This window comes from Sus scrofa, chromosome 8, assembly GCF_000003025.6.
Source record: "Sus scrofa isolate TJ Tabasco breed Duroc chromosome 8, Sscrofa11.1, whole genome shotgun sequence".
NCBI lineage: Eukaryota > Metazoa > Chordata > Mammalia > Artiodactyla > Suidae > Sus > Sus scrofa.
The window spans coordinates 33,480,152-33,500,571 of record NC_010450.4 but is presented as its reverse complement, the minus strand read 5'-3'; the positions used below and the strand labels follow the sequence as shown (position 1 = coordinate 33,500,571).

The 20,420-nt window shown below is 41.8% G+C and overlaps 1 protein-coding gene across 1 annotated transcript in view; it reads left to right on the top strand.

The window, feature by feature from the left end:
* Positions 1-20,420, top strand: part of ATP8A1 (ATPase phospholipid transporting 8A1) — a 252,807-nt gene that overhangs the window by 136,728 nt on the left and 95,659 nt on the right. The window contains 2 exon segments of the mRNA XM_021101159.1: positions 8,665-8,803; positions 12,301-12,365. Of these exon segments, the coding sequence (XP_020956818.1) occupies positions 8,665-8,803; positions 12,301-12,365 (204 nt within the window).

Genomic DNA, 20,420 nt, shown 5'->3' with positions numbered 1-20,420 from the left:
GGAGAAAAGAGATCTACCTTTATCCTCCAAACAGCTCTGTTACATCCATATTATTAGCCTTATCAGGCTGATGTAGGAATTCTTAGGTAAGTTTTTTGTTGAAGGACACATACTCAGTAGTTGGCAGAACAGGGATTCTAATCCCAGTTCGGTCTTAATTCCAAACCCCATGTTAATAACCCATATGTTATTCTGCCAGCATGGTTTAGGAGAAACCAGGCATGTGTGTAAAACACTGGCAGCTTGAAAAATAAAATGTAACCACGTGTGTAGTCGAGTGATCATGAGATCTCACTTGGGGTTGGGAGGCATCGCTTGCTCAGGACAAGCATCAGTGCAGATGGGACTCTGTTTTTCCTGATTTTTCTCTTAACGCATCAGTAGAGTCGTCTCATTGAAAGTACTTAATGTTCCCCTCGGAGTTCCCGTCGTGGCTCCATGGTTAACGAATCTGACTAGGAACCATGAGGTTGCAGGTTCCATCCCTGGCCTTGCTTAGTGGCTTAGGGATCCGGTGTTGCCGTGAGCTGTGGTGTAGGCTGGCGGTTCCATCTCCGATTGGACCCCAGCCTGGGAACCTCCATATGCTGTGGGAGCGGCCCTAGAAAAGGCAAAAAAAGACCAAAAAAAAGGTACTTAATGTTCCCTTAGATGTCTAATCACACGCTTCTCCTTTCTGGCTGATAGTTTCCTTATTATGAATGCTTTGCTGTAGACTTTCCGCACTGGGTTTTGCTGTCTTCTCACTCAGATAAGATGAATGTGTTGTTTTTGCGGCTACACCCCATTGCCTCTCAAATCCTGATTCTCTTCAGCGGGGTGTGTGAATTCTGACCTTATTTGGGAAGCCCTTGGCTGTGTGAGAATTCAAATAGGAGCTCTGTGGTTCAGGGAGCACCGAGTTAATACCGACGTCTTGGCCTTGGTTGCATGATTTCTCCAGAAACAGGCCAGTGAGCCCTGCCAATGATCTCATGCCCTTAGTCTCCATGGGCTTTAGCCCTGCTTAAACTCGAAGGACAGAGGTATGAGATTCTCTGCTGTTACATGAGACCCTTTTATCCTGTGCATAGAGCTGTTGAGGAGAGAAGCACAGGCGTGAATGCAGAACAAAGAGACAGCAGTCCCCAAGAGCCCGCCTGGTAGCATGGCTCTGAGCACCCCATGTCACCAGGGCCTCTGTATTCCAGATGTAGCATATTTTACAGCTAAGGAGCGTGATGACTGCCATGGCCCCTGACCTGGTCTTGCACCCTCCATTCTTCCCAGTCCAGCTCCAGCGAACCCCCGGTGAACTTTCTGAATCATAAATATGACTATCCCTCCCCTTCTAAAATTCCTCCCCAGGTGCCCCTCGCCTTTGGAATCTCCAGCCTGAAACACAGCCCTTCGATTTCCATTCCCTGCCAGCTTTTCCAGGCTCATCCTTTTCTTAGCTTACTCCTCAAAGTTTGAGATGACTGGTGCAATTTTATCCTCAGAACAGCCCCATTAAATGGGTATTGCTTAAATCACCACACCCTTTGCTTCGTTTATCGGTTCCATATTGACTAAATGGCGGCTTCTCAAGCACAATATGCTTTCGCATACCTCTGTCTTTGCACAAGTGCTTTCTTCTGTTTGGGATTCCTTCCTCCATCTCTCCCCACCTCTCCAGAGTGCTTGTCTCACTCTTAATTCTTCGTTTAGGATTTAAGGTCAAATGTTAACTTGTGTTGGATGAGTCTTTTGAGCCACCCAGACTAAGAAAATACTTATTTCCTGTGTTTATCTTTTGTCCTCACAGAAAATTGTGTGTTTGCTTTTAAGATAGTGTATAGCATATAGTTGTGTGATTATTTGGCAAGAGCCTTGTTTCTCTCTGATGGTAATTGTATATCACAGTTGAAAGGCTTTGTCTGGAGGTTGGGATTGCAAGGAGAGGGGAGAACACTGGGGCCAGAGGATCTGAGGCCAGGCTAAGAAAGAAGGGTCAGAGTTGACCAAGGAACTATCGAGAGCAATCAGTCAGGATGGGGCCCTGTGCAGAAATGGGCTGCTCATCAGTATTCTACATCAAGACTCTGCAAACTCCAGCAGAGGGCCACATTCACCACTGATTTTTATAGGTAAAGTTTTTCTGGAGCATAGCTCCACCCATTTATTTATAGATTGGCTACTTTCATGCTACAATGACAGAAGTAAGTAATCGCAGCACAGGATACATGACGCTCGCTGTAAAATAGTCACCAAAAAAGTGTGTCAACCTTGCTCAAGATAAGCAATTAAATCCTCAAACCAGCAGCATTGTCATCATTGCATAATTCCTTGTAATAACCCCTTCAGGTACATCTGAAGACCAGTGCTCTCCATTGCTGGTCCTGGGGCTTGATGACAGCCAGGCAGCAGAGTCCAGGAGAAACAGACACCAATAAAAGGCAAGAGGGTACAGTCAGGAAACAAGGCAGGGAGGAATCCCAAGAATGGATTCTAAATAGGTCTTCCAAGAAGGAAGGGGCTAAGGTTGTGCCCCACCCCTTGCCCAGGACTACCCACTCAGTGTGTATTTGTGAGTGAATGAACACAGGCACGCATGTGTGTTAGGAAGGGAGCCAGTCCCAAAGTGGGAGTCTGGGGCCTGCAGGTAGAAACAGGAAGCAGGTGCACCTGGCAGGAGCACCCCAGGACTGAGGCTGAAACTTATTCATAGGAAGAGAGTATTACTAAAAACCGAAGAGAGACAAATGTTTAAAAATCGGATGACTTAACAAAAAAATTCTAACTTTCATTTAACCTCAGTTTTACTTCCCATTCACTGCCTTGGGTGTGTATTGATTCTTGGTGTTTTGTTCTCACCATCCTAGCTCAGCGGCTCCCCAGTGTGACCTTACATAATCGACTGAGCCTCCTTGAAGCTATTACCTGAATGAATCCATGTATAGCACTTAGCAGTATCAAATGTTTCTCTGCTAAGGAAATATTTCTTCATCTTCTGCTCACAATCTTAGTTCATATTGAGGTAGTTTACCAAATGTTACTGGTACTTATCCGTATTTACTCCAGTGATACAACTTTGTTTACCAGTATTATTTATTTATTTTGCTTTTAAAGAAACTTCTGCCAAACTTCTGTAATCAGAAGCCCAAGTTGATGATTATGCTTTTTCTCATTTAGGGACGCATCACAAGCTTTTTTAAAATGTGAACTAATTTAAGCCATGACATGATATTTGCTCATGTGGAAACAGGTCATTTTGAGGTTCTGTTATTTAGCCAAATATACATGTATTGGGGAAAAACGCAGTTTCTAAATCTATCCTAATATGTTTTATCATACAGTTTTTAAATGCTCTGCATGAAGCTTTTTATCGTCTCAAGGAGAGAAATTTTACATTTATACCCCTTTTTAGAACCTCTACATACATTATGAACTTCTAAAAGAGAAAATAAGATTATTGAAGGCTTTCCTAGGTAAATAAATATTATTCATAATTTTTTTCAGTGATAACTAAATCTATATTATGTCAAAGAGGCATCCACTGAAACCTTTATAACTTTTGGCACAGTGACATTTTGAAAGTAAAATTACTGCTCAGAGGGTTTTTTTTTTTTTAATTCCATAAACGCTATGGGAATTTTATCACGTTTCAACACTTGCTGAATATGTAATTCCCATAGTGACCATTAGTGGCCATCTGTGTAAGGTAATACATGTTTGGGATGAAATTGATTACGGCCTAACCACTCTTGTGTTATGATCAAGAAAAGCACGTAAAGTTCAAATCTTTTTTCCTAGTGATCGTTATGTAGCTGAAATATTAACTTCCAGAGGCAGAACAGCATGTCATTCAAGATCTAATCTCACAATAAATGACACCAGGGCCAAAGGAAGGAAGGCTGCAGGGCTTTCCACTGAAATTTCTTAGTTAAATGCTTTAAGAAATTAGTAAGAGGCGCTCTTAGGATAAAGGGAAAATAAACAGGCTTTCAAACACGGGTTTTCTTTTGCAGGCATCAACGTAGACCTACTGCAGTTTTCCTGAACATTCAGAAAGATTTCATTCTCATTTTTAGAAATTCTTGTTATCATAGCCACCAACATACCCCAAGGAAACCTACTTCTAGCTTTTCTCGGCATATACATTGATGGCCTTAATATCTTTGCTATTTTATATAATGTTCGCCTGGTTTGGAAAGTGTTACCTTTTTACCTGTGCAAAACCAGCTGCTTTCCTTTTTTCAAAATATGCTTTCAATGTGATCTCCCCAGCGAGTCATTTGATTTTTATGAGATGTGATCAGAGCAGTGCATACCCGTTTACTTCCTGAGCTCATTTACCCCTTAGCGTAGAACTACAAGATGCCGCAAGTGCGGCTCTAAAAAGCAAAAAAAAAAAAAAAAATCTAGAAGATAGACAAGTATACTTGTTTATATATTTCTGATTAATATATCCATACCTGGGCTTTCACATTAGCTAGTTACCTCGGTATTTTTGTGAAACATGTTACCAAAAAATAGTTTTTGGTTTAAAAATGTTGAGAGCCTGTATTACTGAACTATGGTCATGATCACCTACAGCCTATATGTCTGTGACATATCTAGCATTTGGACACAACCATATCCTGAGCTTCCCTGGGATGGGGGCCAGAATGATTTAGCTATGAATGTCCTCAAAGTAGCTAAAAGAATTGCTGGAATCATTGTCTCAATGTTGAAATATAGCAGTTGTGATATTGGCATCGTTGATGCTGAACTGTTCTTCCTTTTCATTCCTGAACTTCTTGATGATGATTATTCATCAGGTTTTGATAGACTTCCAATCTGCTTCCCATTAAAGATAATAAAATAAGGGTATCTTTCTAAAGAAGGAAATTTGCCTTCCTGTCTTATGTATTCTATACTGAGAAGTCATGCATCAAGTGTATCTAACAGCTGCATAAGTTATTGAGAATATGTTGAAGACAGAATGGTCTAGATTGCAGCAATACTGTATAACATTTGGATTTGGGTTTGTTTGTTTTTTTTTTATTTCATTCACTCAGCAAATACATCAAACGCTGACTATCAGCATTCTGGAGATGCGGTATAAAGGTGAACAATACATGGCCCCTACTTTTCTTTTGTCAACTTAAAATCCACTTTGGTAGGTAGCCAGGGACCAAAGACTCCACGGAGTCCTTCAGCATCAGGATCTGCTGGGTGTACCTGGGCTCACAGGGTCTTCCCTGGGTTAGCACTTAGTGCTCAGGCCAGCATTCTTATGGGCAATACGCCCAGGTTAGGGGGCCCTTCGGTCTCTCATGCCAGATGGAGACCTCAGCCTACATCCAGAGCAGAAGCTGCATTTGTTCCTTTGATTTCCTACTTGATATTATTGGGGTAGGGAAGTCAACACTAGCCCGTAACACACTAATTTACTCCAGTCAACATTTAGGGGGCAGAGACTAGGAGCTGACCATTGTATGGGGCACTGTTGTGGACCCAAAGGGATCCAGAGACCTTAGTTCAAGCCCCGCCCTTGCATCATCTATCAAGTTATATCACTGTGAACTAAAATACCAGAGCCATATATTAAATAGCTAATCTCAATATGATATGTTAAGATGTGTAGGAGTTCCCCTTGAGACTCAGTTGGTTAAGGACTCAACTTGTCTCTCTGAGGATGCAGGTTTGATCCCTGGTCTGGCTCAGTGGATTAAGAATCTAATGTTGCTATAAGCTGCAGCATAGGCTGCAGATGCAGCTCAGATCTGGCATTGCTGTGGCTGTGACGTAGGCCTACAGCTGCAGCCCTACTTCAGCCACTGGCCTGGGGACTTCCATATGCTGCAGGTCTGGACATTTAAAAAAAAAAAAAAAAAAAAGAAGGATGTGTAAAGTTGAGCAAAGTTCTATTTGAACACAGCAGAGGAGAATTTTTTTTTTTAGGGCCACACCTATGGCATTTGGAGGTTCCCAAGCTAGGGGTCGAATTGGAGCTGTAGCCACCAGCTACCCACAGCCACAGCAACACGGGATCCGAACCACGTCTGTGACCTACACCACAGCTCACGGCAATGCTGGATCCTTAACCCACTGAGCGAGGCCAGGGATCAAACCCACATCCTCATGGATGCTAGTTGGGTTCGTTAACCACTGAGCCATGATGGAACTCCCAGAGGGTAAATTTTGTTTTAAGAAGTAAAGGAAAATGTCAAAGAAACAGTAGCTTTTTAAAAGAAATTTTTTTATTAGAGTATAGTTGATTTCCAGTGGTGTGCCCATTTCTGCTATATAGAAAAGTGACACACACCACACACACACACACCCTATATATATATTTCCTTTCTTACATTATCTACCATCACGGTCTATCCCAAGAGACTGGATATCATTCCCTGTGCTATACAGTAGGACCACATTGCTTATCCATTTCTAAAGGTAATAGGTTCAAAGAAGCATAGCTTTGAGTTTGGACTCACAGGATGAGCCAAGTTTCACTAGGCAGGGCAGTGGGGAATGTGTGTGAATCTATACACATACCTACACATGTCAACACGTAACAGACATGTATATACAAACACTAAAGCCTATGCATGCCCATCTCTTTAAGCATTGTGGCAGAGACTGAAGGCTGGCTAATTTAACACCTATTTCCAGCCACCTCTGTATTGCCACCGCCACCAAGGAGCCTGGAAAAGCGAAACACTAATAGTTAGGGAAGCCAGGTTTTACCATCTGGCCATTTCACTATATTTGGAAATATGCTGAGGACTCTTAGAAACCTTTTTGCTTTTCATAGAAGATGTGGATTCAGTTGGTTTTACCACCTTTTCTTGTCTTCAGGTGGCTGTTATAATTCAAGCTGTGACACTCCCCTGAGACATGGAGAGAGATCTTGGAATGAGTGGAAATATGGTCAAGCCAACAATATTATACCCACAACTACCCACTTCAACATTAATGATGTACAAAATGCAGAATCTTTATTTAAGCCACTTGAGTTAGGTTTTTCTATTATTTATAGCCAAAAACATTCCTAAGTAATACACTCATCTGTTATACACACACTCACTCTTACGTGTTTATGTAGATATTTAACTTTATTTTCCATGCCTACCAGGACGTGGGGCTATTTTTAGACTTGTGTTTCAGTGAAAAATAAATAGGGCTTAATGTTAGAGAAAAAAATAGAAAGCAGAACGCCTTCTTTGCTCTTACCAACTCAGACGTTGTCCTTTGCAATAATTTCCCTTGTATCCATTCTGTCCTTATATATATATATATATCAGATGAAGCTATATATAAAATATATAATATATATTTATGTACTTATAAATGTATAGATATTTTACTGTAGGCAAGAAGGGAGAAGGTGGTTGAGAAGAAGGATAAACACCGAAGCAGATCATGAGGAACGCGGTTAAGACCGAGAGGTTAGGTTATGGGGAAGAGGAGGTTACATTATGGGGAAAGCGGATACGAGGTTAGGTTAGGTTATGGGGAGGTTAGGTTATGGGGAAAGCGGCTAAGACCGAGAGTCAGTTGGTTGTGGCTTGCAGAACACTGCTGGGAAGGATACCCAACTAGTGGCAGTGCCTGGTCACGTGGTGGAGAGAAAGATTGGAATCTTAGGCCATCACCGCACTTTCCCGTGTGTCCAGGACCAAGAACACCATCACCTGTTTCCATCTGGGGGTAAAGCCAGGTTTTCTCATAGCCAAGAGATTGTTGTCTTTTTTCCCCTTCCATTGAGGATGATGAGAAAGGCTTCTTCGTTGTGAGAGATGAGAACAGCTTTCCACCCAACATTTTGGCTATGTTTGGTCTTGTGTGAAAGATAAGCAAGAGATCTTTAATGAACTCTGACCTTCCTCTACACAAACATGCAAGCACGTGCAGAACACTGCACCTGCTCTTTCTGCAGCCACTAACGCCATCACTTCGTTTACTGCTTCTTTCTTCATCCTTTCTCAGTTGTACATCGCCATTTCCAGACACTGCATCAAATGACCATTTAATAGTGTCAACATATAATGTCACCCTTTTGCAAACAGGTCCATTCTCACTAGAGTGAGCGTCCATAGTTTTTGTCTTTATTTTTTTCCTCATAGCTGCCTGCTCTTTTTAACTGTTTTTGATTTCCCTCTTCTATGTGTATTATGTGTGTTTTAGACTCAGTTCCTTACCTTAGGAAGAGTCAGGGAAGACTGAGAGCCTCAGTCTCCTGCCAGAAGTACTGGATGAAAGTTAGGCACCCTCAAAAGAGAAAACTCAACAACATAGTTGGAATTTATACCAAATCCATGAATTATCAGTTAGTCTCTGATTGTTTTGATTTGATTTGATTTATTTTTGCTTTTTAGGGCCACCCCTGTGGCTTATGGAGGCTCCCAGGCTATGGGTAGAATCAGTGCTGCAGCTGCCAGCCTATACCACAGCCACAGCATGCAGCATCGGAGCCACATCTGTGACCTACACCACAGCTCACGGTAATGCTGGATCCTTCACCCACTGAGCAAGGCCAGGGATTGAACCCACATCCTTATGGATACTATTCAGGTTTGTTACACTGAGCCACAACGGGAATTCCAAGTCTCTGATTTTAAAATGTGTATACACTTCAACATTTTGTTCTTAAAGAATCTAAACTGGTGTTTGTTTGTTTGTTTGTTTGTTTTTAATTTTGCCACTCTTTTTCTTCAGAATCTTCAGCTACTGGGAGCTACAGCCATTGAGGACAAATTACAAGATCAAGTGCCTGAAACCATAGAAACTCTAATGAAAGCAGACATAAAAATCTGGATCCTTACAGGAGACAAGCAAGAAACTGCCATTAACATAGGTAATTCACCTAAGTCAAACTTTGCATTTCAACATGTTGATATATTTTAGAAGACAGACTTGAAAGATTTGAGAGATTTGGTATTTTGAGCTGTCCCTATTTTAATCTCTTTGAGTTTATCTATTTACTAATGTCCCCAACATGCCCCTTTAAAGTTGCTGTGATTACACACACACACACACACACACAGCCAAACTTTAGCTCTTGCAACCACATGATGCCCTCTCTCACCTTGGTATCTCTGCCTACCTCCATGCTGCATCCATCATGGACACACACAGGTAACCTTTCTGCAGTTGTCTGCAAAAGTCTGGAGACTGGGATTATGGCAGGCTTCTATACTGACATATGTTTATGAGTCCAAAGGTTATTTCTGAGATAGGAAGTTAAGATTTTTGCCAGTTTTCACTCATCCTGCAGTTAATTCCAATTTTAAAGAAAGAGGTTGTGTTCGCCAGCTCAGGCTACCATAATAGAATGCCACAGGTTAGAGAACTTCAGCAGCAGAAAGTTAGTTTCTCACCATCCTGGAGATGGGAAATTCAAATCAAGATGTCAGCAGGTTGCTTACCTCTCCTGAAGCCTCCTTTCCTGGTTTACAGGTGGCCGCTTTCTATGTGTCCTTGGCTGGCCTTTGCTCTGTGGATTCTCACAAAGTGCCTAGGGTTTCGTCTTCTTCTTATAAGGACACTCATCCTGTTGGATTAGCACTCACCCTTATAACCTCATTCGTTAACTCCTTAAAGAAGACCCTGTTTCCTTTTTTTTTTTTTTGTCTTTGTCTCTGCTAGGGCCGCTCCCGTGGCATATGGAGATTCCCAGGCTAGGGGTCTAATCAGAGCTGTAGCTGCTGGCCTACGCCAGAGCCACAGCAACGCAAGATCCGAGCCGTGTCTGCAACCTACACCACAGCTCACGGCAACGCCGGATCCTTAACCCACTGAGCAAGGCCAGGGATCGAATCCGCAACCTCATGGTTCCTAGTCGGATTCGTTTCTGCTGCACCACGATGGGAACTCCCAAGAAGACCCTGTTTCCTAATACAGTCACATTGGTGGTTGGGGCTCCAACATATAAATGGGGGGTGGGGACACAATTCAGTCCATAACAGAAGAGAAAGATAATATTTGCTGCTAGAGGCCTATGGTGCCAATAACATGCAAGAAAAAATAGCACTTTTTCCCCTCAAAATTCAGTGATCGTATGTTGTCTGAGCACCCTGAACCCTGACATCAATTCAGCCTCTGGGTGTTATAACGATATAAATTATGTACAAAGCTCTCCCAAAATTGAAGAAACCATGTTCAGAGGTATTCACCCCATGAAACCCCATTTTTAGAAAGTCACTAAATATCATCTAGCTAAAAAACATTTTTTTAGCAAAACAAACAAACAAAAAAAACAAAAAAAAAAAACTAGCTAAAGAAATTTAAACCTATAGGGCCACACAGTTGTTCATTTTGATTATGAAAATGCTCACTGGTGTTAAAGACAAAGTGGAAAGGAAACCTACGAGAATACAGAATTCTTTACAATCAGAAGACCTGGAAATTGCAACTATGATAAAGCAACATGACTGTGATAGAAAGAGAATGTGTGTGAAGGTCAAGGGCAATGCGTGAGGACAGCACACAGTTCTCAAGGTGATCCAGGGTATGTGGCCACCATGAAAGTTCCCGTGGAGAGGAGAGTATGGCAGTGGTTTCTGGCAACATTTAACTTTTAGAATCTTAGGTCATAATTGTTCCTAGAAGAAGAAAGGTGAGGTTCATTCATTCAGAAAGTGATTATGGTGCCAGCCATCAGTTAAGAACAGGGAACAAAACACATCAGAATCTGTCCTTGGGGAGCTCAGATCCTAGTCTGGAAAGCAGACAATGAAGTAAATGAGAAAAACACATAATACCATCAGTGGCAATAATTGCTCCAAAGAAAAATAAAGCAGGAAAGGGAGACTAGGGCATTACACAGAGGGATTCAGCTTTAAATTGGAGGGTGAGGAAGACCTGTTGAGAAGGTGACATCTCAGGAACGACCAGAGAGAGGAAAGGGAGCTTGTCACTTGGGTGACTCGGGAGAGCTATCCTCTGTTCTAGAGAAAGAGCAGAAAAGCAGCAGGTAAGAGAAGAGTTCAGCCATGGGACAGAGCGCAGGTGGGATGGGGCCTCCAGTCCAGACTTGGCCTTGACTCTGAGTGAGATGGGAAACCACTGGACGGTATATTTGATCTGACATTCCTGATTGAAAAATATAGGTAGGTAGGTAGGTATAGGTAGTAGGTAGTAGGTAAGTAGGTAGGTAGGTAGGTAGGTAGATAGATAGATAGATAGATAGATAGATAGATAGATAGATAGATAGATAGAATCAGTCTGGCTCCTAGACTGAGAATGGACTCAAAGGAAGCAAACACTGAAGGAGGCAGGCCAGTGGCTATTCTATTCATCCAGGTGAGACATGGTGGTGGCTTGAATTCAGGTGCTAACAGTAGATAGAGGTGGTGAGAAATGGTTGGGTTCTGTATTTATTTTGAAGGTAGGGCCAACAGGATTGATTGATGGATTGATTGATTTGTTAGATGTAGGATATTAGAGAAAAAAGGAAGCAGGGGTGACTTCCAAGTTCTTTTAGCCTTGGCAACTGAAGGATGGAGTTGCCAGTAACCAGAATGAGGAAGACCAAAGGAGGAGCATGTTTTCTGGGGGCAGATCAGGAGTCTGCGTTTGGGTATGTTACGTTTATGAGACGCCTGCCTTATACCTAAGCATCTCCTGTTAAGTAGGCCCTGGCGTGTGAGAGTCTAGGGTTCAGGACAGAGGTCTGAATGGGAGATAGGCGTTCCAGGGTGGTCCGCATTTAGGTGGGATTTAACACCTTGAGGAGGAATGAGATCACAAAGGAAGCGAGCGTGGATGGTACTGGTTTAAGTCTGAGACCAGCCAGCAGGGTTACCTGTTTTCCTCCAGCCACACGCTGCTGTAGGCTGAATGATTTTGCCCTGGAACAAGCACCACAGAGCAAGAGAGGGCAGGAGAGCAGAGGGTGTGATAACAATCCAAGGGCAGGGAGAGAGTCGCGGGATCGAGGGTCCAAGAGAGCCAGACAGCCCTCCGACTCCCTTCTCCCATAACAGCCACTGGCCCATCTTCTGCCCTTCATGTTGGTCATCACGAAGGACATTCCACATGCATTTATCAGTTCACAGGACATTTCGAATCCTTACTGTAATCTCTTTTCACACTTGTTCATCAGGGTTCTTGCCCCTCTCACAGCAAGCAAGAGCAAGTTCTGTTTTGTAGCAAGAACATTTCTTCCTGCAAAACTGGACAGGAGCTGATGCCGTGACTCCTAATAAAATAGCTAAAATTCTAATTTTATCAAATACAATCGGTTAAAAAATAAGTAAAATTTAGAATTTTTGTTCTGTCGTTTTTCACATCTTTACGTCTTCTCTCTAGAGAAATTAATTATATCAATCAATTTATTCTGTTTGGACCTAGGACACTCCTGCAAACTTCTGAGGAAGAATATGGGAATGATTGTTATCAATGAAGGCTCGCTTGATGTAAGTAAGAGTATCTTTAAAAAAAAAAAACCCTTTAATAACTTAATTATTGTGTAGTGGTTTATTTGATATTCAGACAGCTGTGGAAATGTTTTGTTTTCCTGAGATTAAAAGATACCTTATTACTTTTGTTCTGCTGAATACAATGTACACTGTTTGGAACCACTGGTGTAGATAGATTCTGGCTGTGGGTCTATGCTGCTTTGTATCTGTGACAGCTGAAGGAAATTGTTAAATGATTTGCTTAGTGTTGTGAGACAAAAAAGCTGCTTTGTAAAAGCATGATGTTGGGATTGCTGAGTGTCTGCACCTTATTTATATGGTCAAAACTGGAGTTCCCATCATGGCACAGCGGAAACTACTGGGAACCATGAGGTTGCGGGTTCGATCCCTGGCCTCGCTCAGTGGGTTAAGGACCCAGCGTTGCCCTGAGCTATGGTGTAGGTTGCAGATGCAGCTCAGATCCTGCATTGCTGCGGCTGTGGTGTAGGCCCCCAGCTGTAGCTCCAATTTGACACCTAACCTAGGCACCTCCATATGCCGAGGGTGCGGCCCTAAAAAGGAAAAAAAAAAAGTAAAAGCTGGAGTCCCTGTTGTGGCTCAGCAGAAATGAATGTACTAGTATCCACGAGGATGTGGGTTGGATCCCTGGCCCCACTCAGTGGGTTAAGGATCTGACGTTGCCATGAGCTGTGGTTGTGGTGTAGGTCACAGACACAGTTTGGATGCTGTGTTGCTGTGGCTGTGGCATAGGCCAGCAGGTGTAGCCCAGTTTGACCCCTAGCCTGGAAACTTCCATATGTGGTGGATGTGGCCCTAAAAAAAAAGCAAAACAGTAAAAAGTAAAAGCTATTGAACAACACCAATAACCGATAGTAAAGATTTTTTTTTTAAATGTCCTAACTTCAGAGCTGAAATAAAAATGAAGTTATATTTGGGAAAGTGGGAAGGACTTGTTAGAAGTATGGTGTAAAATAAAAGTTAACAAAAAAAAAGTAATCAATGTAAGTCGATAAATAGGACTTGCTAGTTAATGATGGGGGGTGGGGGAAGGGGTGGGGGGGGGGGGGAGCTGATAATAGTAATATTGGAAAAAAAAAAAAAAAAAAAAAAAAAAAAAAAAAGTAAGTTAAATGACCTATAATAATGTAAGTATTTGAAAGGGAAGTTGACTCTTTTTAATTTAAGGTGGAAGACAGAACAGGAGAGGTGATTATACAACTGCTTGAAATAGTCATTATGACGCAAAGAGCAGACCAGAGAAAACCTGATAATTAGAGATGTTGGAAAGTCCAGAGGCCAGCTCTGCAGAGGGGACGATGAAGAGGCAGATGTTTAGAAGTTGGACATAGGGAGTTCCCGCGTGGCACGGGGGTTAAGACTCTGACTGCAGTGGCTTGGGTCGCTGTGGAAGTGTGGGTTTGATCCCCAGCCCAACAGTGCGTTAAAGGGATCCAGCATTGCCACAGTTCTGGTGCAGGTCACAGCTGTGCTCAGATTCAGTCCCTGGCCCTGGAACTACCATATGCCACAGGTACAGCCTTTAAAAAAAAAAAAAAAAAAGAAAAGTTGGGTATAAAATGGAAATCACGTGTAAGAAGTATTTGGCTTCTGATTTTCAACTTGGAATGATGATCTCTTCATCATTTGTCCTGAAAATAGTCCTTGGATACTGTTTCCTTTCTTGGGAAATCTTTGAGTCCTGTGTAGCCTGAAGAATAATATATGATTTTGCAATCGTGAGAGTTCTTTATGCCTTTAATCATAAAGTGTTTTTTTGTGAACCAAGCGTTAATCCTAAAAGCACAAACAAAACAACAACGAAAAAGTCAGCCCTCCAAAAGCTTACCAATAAAATATTAAGGGAAGTAAAATGCATACAGTAAACAGTAAAAAACAGATATGTAAATAAGGTAGCTTGCTCTGAAAATATAAAGTTTAAGTACAAAGTAAGTGATAATTCAGTTACATAGAGGTGAGCACTGAATAAGGGGAGAAGAAGCAGAAAATTATTGCAAGTAAGTTCAAGCAACATCTGGGGCATGAGAGAGGAACATTAAACTGAACATGAGCTTATTTTTTTAAGTATGTTTTGTTTGAATAAATACAGGCACAAATATACAATTTAAAAGTTACAAAAAGGGAAAATCTAGACGGTAAGAAGTGAATCTGCCACCATTATACCCAGGCTACTAGTTTACCTCCCTAGGGATGGCTACTAGTTTACCTCCCTAGGGATGGCCACTAGTTCCAGTCTCGTGTGTCTCTCCAGGGATGTTCTGCCGTGTCCAAGGCTGTATGTGCATGTCTATAGACACATTCTTTGTTGGTGAACACAGATTGCAGCGTGCCATTCACACTGCTTTATATTGCGCTTTGCTTTTCTCAATGTATCTTAGCAGTTGTTTTGTAATGGTATATAGGCAGCTACCTAATTTATTCTAATGGTGGTAGAGTTTTTATCAGGTACCTATAAAGAAATGACAGTGGGAGTTCAAACTGGAAAGCTAGTCTCAGGACAGCCATGGAAAGCTGGGCCAGGTTTGAGAATTTGCCTTCAGAAGCAAAGGGAGCAACTTGATCAGCCTCTTTAAAAAGGTGTGAGGAGTTCCCTGGTACCCTAGCAGTTAAGAAACCAGCGTTGTCACTGCTGTGGCTCTGGCCGCTGCTGGAGCACAGGTTTGATCCCTGGCCCAGAAAGTTCTGCATACTGTGGGCATGGCCCAAAAGAAAGAGATATGATGTGTAGAAGCAGTTGTACCTAGGCAAGTTAGAAGGGGTGGGGAGGTGTGAGGTGCAGACAGAGTTGAGGATGAGGAGGAAATGGGGGGGCGCCAAAGCCAGCGACATGCTGTGACATTTAGGGAACTTATTGCTGGGGGTCCATGGAGGAGGAGCCATCAAAGGTGGTTCCAGAACTGGGCTGCTGTTGTTCACAAATTGCAAAAACCTCGTGTAAACATTCCCATAACCCCCATAGATGGTTAGTCCTTTGTCAGCATCATGGGTTACATGTGGTGCACAGGTTTTCTGACACTTGAAGGAAATCAGAAGTGGCAAGGGCGACGTTGCAGCAAAAGCATGGCAAGCCATGCTTGCTTTGACATGTGGCCTTTTTGTCTGCATTTAGGCTTCCACCTTATGTAGAGTGTCCTAGCAATGCTTCTTTTGTTTTCATCTTTTTCGTTTTTCTCCGACTCTTGGACAAACACATTCTTGAAGTGTTTTAAGTATCGAGTATAAACAGCACTCCCAAGAAGAAAAGAGAAAACTAGAATACTAAAAATGGTCAATGTACTGAATCGTGTATTAAGACCATGGCATTTATTTTGATTTTCAAGTTTCCAAGATGGGAACTCAAATAATAAACAGGAGTTTCCTGATGGCTCAGCAAGTTAAGGATCCAGCACTGTCACTGCTGTGGCTTGGGTCCCTGCTGTGGCATGGTTTCAATCTCTGGCCCTGGAACTTTGAATGCCATGGGCATGGCCAAAAAAAGTACATGTTGCACTACCTCTTCCTACAGGAACAAACATAGAGTCTCAAGAGAATACTCAATTTCAGTGAAAGCAAAGACCCCCAACAGTGGTTAGTCATTCTGTCTCGCTCCCCAGCAAATTGCCTAGCATGTAGTTAGCACTCCATAAATATTCGAGAAGTGAATCAGTTGAATAATGTTTAATTAAGGACTTCCTTTAAAAAAAAGTTGCATATCTATTTTAAACTTGGTAGTAATCAATCATATTTGATATTTAAAAAGCAAAGTGATGGAGTTCCCATCATGGCGCAGTGGATACAAATCCACCTAGGAACCATGAGGTTGCGGGTTCGATCCCTGGCCTCGTTCAGTGGGTTAAGGATCCAGCGTTGCCCTGAGCTGTGGTGTAGGTCATAGACACGGCTCCGATCCTGTGTTGCTGTGGCCGTGGTATAGGCTGGCAGCTACAGCTCCGATTCAACCCCTAGCCTGAGAACCTCCATATGCAGTGGGTGTGGCCCTAAAAAGACAAAATAAAATAAAATAAAATAAAATAAAATAAAATAAAATAAAATAAAATAAAAAGTGATTAGAAATGTCCTTAGCAATTCAAGTGCCAGTTTTGGCCATGGGTGTGGCCCTAAAAAGACAAAATAAAATAAAATAAAATAAAAAGTGATTAGAAATGTCCTTAGCAATTCAAGTGCCACTTTGGTGTGGAAGCTCACAGGCTGACACAACCGCCAGATGGGTTAACACTGATTCCTCCAGCTCCCGGCTGTCCGGCGATCTCACACTGCTGTCTGGAGAAGGTTTTTCTCCCAGGGAGTTAAGTGGTGACTTTACAAATCTGGCTGTTTGGGGTCAGACCTGCTGTGGTGAACTCATTTGTTTCTCAGCAGGAAAGGAAACATCACTTTGCACCGTGGCTCCTTCAGATCTGGCCATACAGCCCAGGGCTGAGATTTCAGGCAAATTAGAATGATTGTATGTAAATCATTATTTATTCTTTCATCCCCATGGAAAAGAAAAGCGTGTGTTCACATTATACTGATAATAATAAAACATGGGATTACCATGGCACCAGCACAAAGAATAATTAACATTTGGGTAATAAACTTAGAACATACCCTTATCTCCTAAAATAATATAATAGGAAATAACTTGTGGGTGTATGAAGTTTTTTCAAGCGACAGTTTTAATGAATGTACTCAAATCATTCTGTGCAGTAACACAGTGGTTGAGAACACAGTGTGGCCCCACCTGAGTGAGGGACCCTGTGCAGACTGAAATTAGATAACTTCTTGGAGCCAGTTTTGCTGCTTATAAGGTGAGATAGCGTTCCTTTGGCAGAGGATTGGTATGATTCGCAAAGGGCATGGCACATATGAAAAGGAGATGTTCTCTTGTGGCTCAGAGGGTCAAGGATTGGGTGTCGTCACTGCAGTGGCGCAGGTTGCTGCTGTGGTGCAGGTTCAATCCTGTGTGGGTCCAATCCTTGCCCAGGAACTTCTAGATGCCAAAGAGAAATGAGATGTTGTAAAATTTTGTGGAGAAATAATCTATGTAGAAATCTTGCTCTACATATCTCATTGGGAAATCTGATGGGCTTTTCTGCCTCTGCCCATTTCCAGCTTCTTTCACAGCAAGAGCAGCACCCCCTGCTGGCATGATGCCTGAGAGCAAAGCTGGGTGTTCTCACCCAGGTACCTCCCAAGCTATTGCCAAACATTCATAGCATCAGCGAAAGTTTCTTAAAAAGCTTAGTCATGTTTTGTTTTTGTTTTTGTTTTTTTAATTTAGAAAGTAAGAATTCCATGGATGAGCATCTTTAAGAATCATCTAGGAAGTTCCTTTGGGGTGCAGTAGGTTAAGGATCTGGCACTGCTACAGCTGTGGCGCAAGTCACAACTGCAGTGTGGGTTGGATCCCTGGCCCAGGAACCTCCAAGTATGTGTGGGAGTGTACCCCCGCCCAAAAAAAAGCATCTGAAGTTGATTAGAATCTATTAACTATTTTAGATATTTGTAATAAATAGATAATTTAAGTAATTTGTATAATTTTTTATCAACGCTACTTAGAACCACTTTATTAGGGGTTCTGATTATGTTCTTATTATGATTATGTTCTGACTATGCTCTTTATTAGGGGTTCTGATTACGTTCTTGGTATAAAACATTTCCTTGAGGTCTGCAAAGGCAGGAGTATTTAATTACTGGATTGAAAGATATTTTTACTTCTTCCCTAACTCTCCATAAATGCCTAAGAAGTGTCCCATAAAATTCTCAGAAACTGCTTCTGCTTAATAACCTAGATCCAGATTCGTCTAGCATCCCTTTTATATCTTTCATTTGCTGTGAAGTAATTTGTTAAAAATCTGTCTGTTAAAACTGGGAACATCTGAAAATGTGAGCTAATAAAAATGTGAGCTACAAACTAGGGAATCTCGTGTGTGACCTATTTTTAGCTCCCAGAGTCTAACTTAATGTCTTCCAAAATGTAGTAAAACAACTCTGGAAGGATTATGTTTACGTTGTATTTAAGGAGTGTGATTGTTACATTATTCAAATCCCCATAGCATCCCAACTCTGTGAATCCCTGGAAATACTTCGAGGTGACCAAGAATATTTTTTTCGTGGGTGTGGTCTAACTTTCTTCTAAAAGGTAGGAAGTTCTCCGGCTAGGGGTCAAATAGGAGCTGCAGCCAGTGTAGTCAGCCACAGCAACGTGGAATCTGAGCCGTGTCTGCGACCAACACCACAGCTCACAGCAATGCTGAATCCTTAACCCACTGAGCAAGGCCAGGGATCGAATCTGAATCCTTCTGGATACTAGTTGGGCTTTACCAGTGAGCCACAAGGGGAACTGTCCATAATTTCTTAAGCCATTAACTCTGCAGGTGCCAAAATGATCTTTCTTGAGTTTCACATGACATACCCTTAACCTCGGCCTGTCCTGCTCCTAGCATCTCTTTTTTGTGGTGAGTTGTGGGATCTATCCTGGGAAATAGAGCTGAATCTTAAATTTACTCTTATTTTTTCTCCTTTTCTACTGTCTGGCTTTCTTAGGAAACAAGCAAAAGAGCAGAGAGGAAGATGGCTTACTAAATATTTATTGAATCAACAGGAATGATGGTTACATATAGATGTGAGGAACTTGGAGAAATAAATTTCCTCCCCTCAGAGTCAAAAGGCTTCCCGTGTTCCCACGTTTAACTCCCGAGAAGCCTTGCTTACCTTCTTTTGATCGTCTGGGCACAGTTTTGTCAGTTTCTATTTCCACTGACATTCCCATTTAGCCCAATTGGGAGTCAGCACCTGATATGTGGGAAGCAGAGTTTGGATCCTGGTGGAAAATGAAGTTTTCAGACTGTCTGTGAAAAGGGAACTCTGCTACCACTGCAGGTTTCCATGCATGGCTGTTATAGTCATAAGCAAAACACTAGCTTACGTTTATGAAGTGCTTACTTTTTAAACTAAGTGTTGGACCAAGGATTTTACAGGGACAATCACATTTACACCTGAGAACATTGGCAGGCAGGTGCTCTCCTGCCCACTCTTGAAAGGTGAACTTGACTTCTAATGCTAAGGGGGCCCAGAGGATGTCTCTTAAGTCATTGGATCCCAGAGTCTAAGCAAATAGATTTTTCTGGGCCTCAGCTGCCAGCGACTCTCATAAAACAAGAGGAATAATAATCTCCATCCCTAGGGTGTTGTCGTGAGGATTAAACAAAACAATGCATTTAGCAAGCACTTCAGAAACATGAACCATTCTTATCATGATCATCATTATTATTCTTTCTTTTAGTATTTTTATTCCTAAGGGTAAGGAGGGAGTTCCTCATTGCCAGATGCTGTAAGAGGTGATTTTAAACAACCATGCTTCTCACTACTTCAATTTCTCTGCTTAATTTGAGAATATGAACCTACGCCAGCCTAGGATTGATTATGGACACCAGTGTTTTCCCTCACTCATCTATTTTATAGAAAATGTATTGTTAACCACATTTGATATTAACAAGCATAAGAATATATGTGTATATATATATATATTTTTTTTTTTTCCAACACCATGGTAAAAGAAAGCCTTTATGGGATTGCTTTTTTTTTTTTTTTTTTTTTTTTTTTTTTTTTTTGCCTAGCTGAATTTGATTTTCTAACACCACGAAAGCTTCAGCTATAACTTACAGGCATTCATAACACAAATGGTGCAGCTGTCATCTGTACTCTTTTAAGCTCAGCTTATACGTATTATGCAGGCAAACCTCACCGTTTGGGGAACCAGCCACTGTTGAATGGCTGCTGAAAGAAATCCAGAATAAGCAAGTTACTGACTTGACTCCAGAAAAGGAGGGGAAAAAGGAGAAGTGAGGCTACTTCAGATTTTGTTTTGATAGGTCCCATGAGTCTAATACAATACATTTTGTATTGCTTTGAAACATAGTTCAGGCAGGTTTTAAACCACACCGAGCTTTCCTCACTGCCAGCTTTGGAACTTTAGTATCACGAATTCTCTTCTCCCATTAGCAAAGCTGTTTCAGCTTTTTGGCCTGAAAGTATTTTAAGATCTCAGGTTAA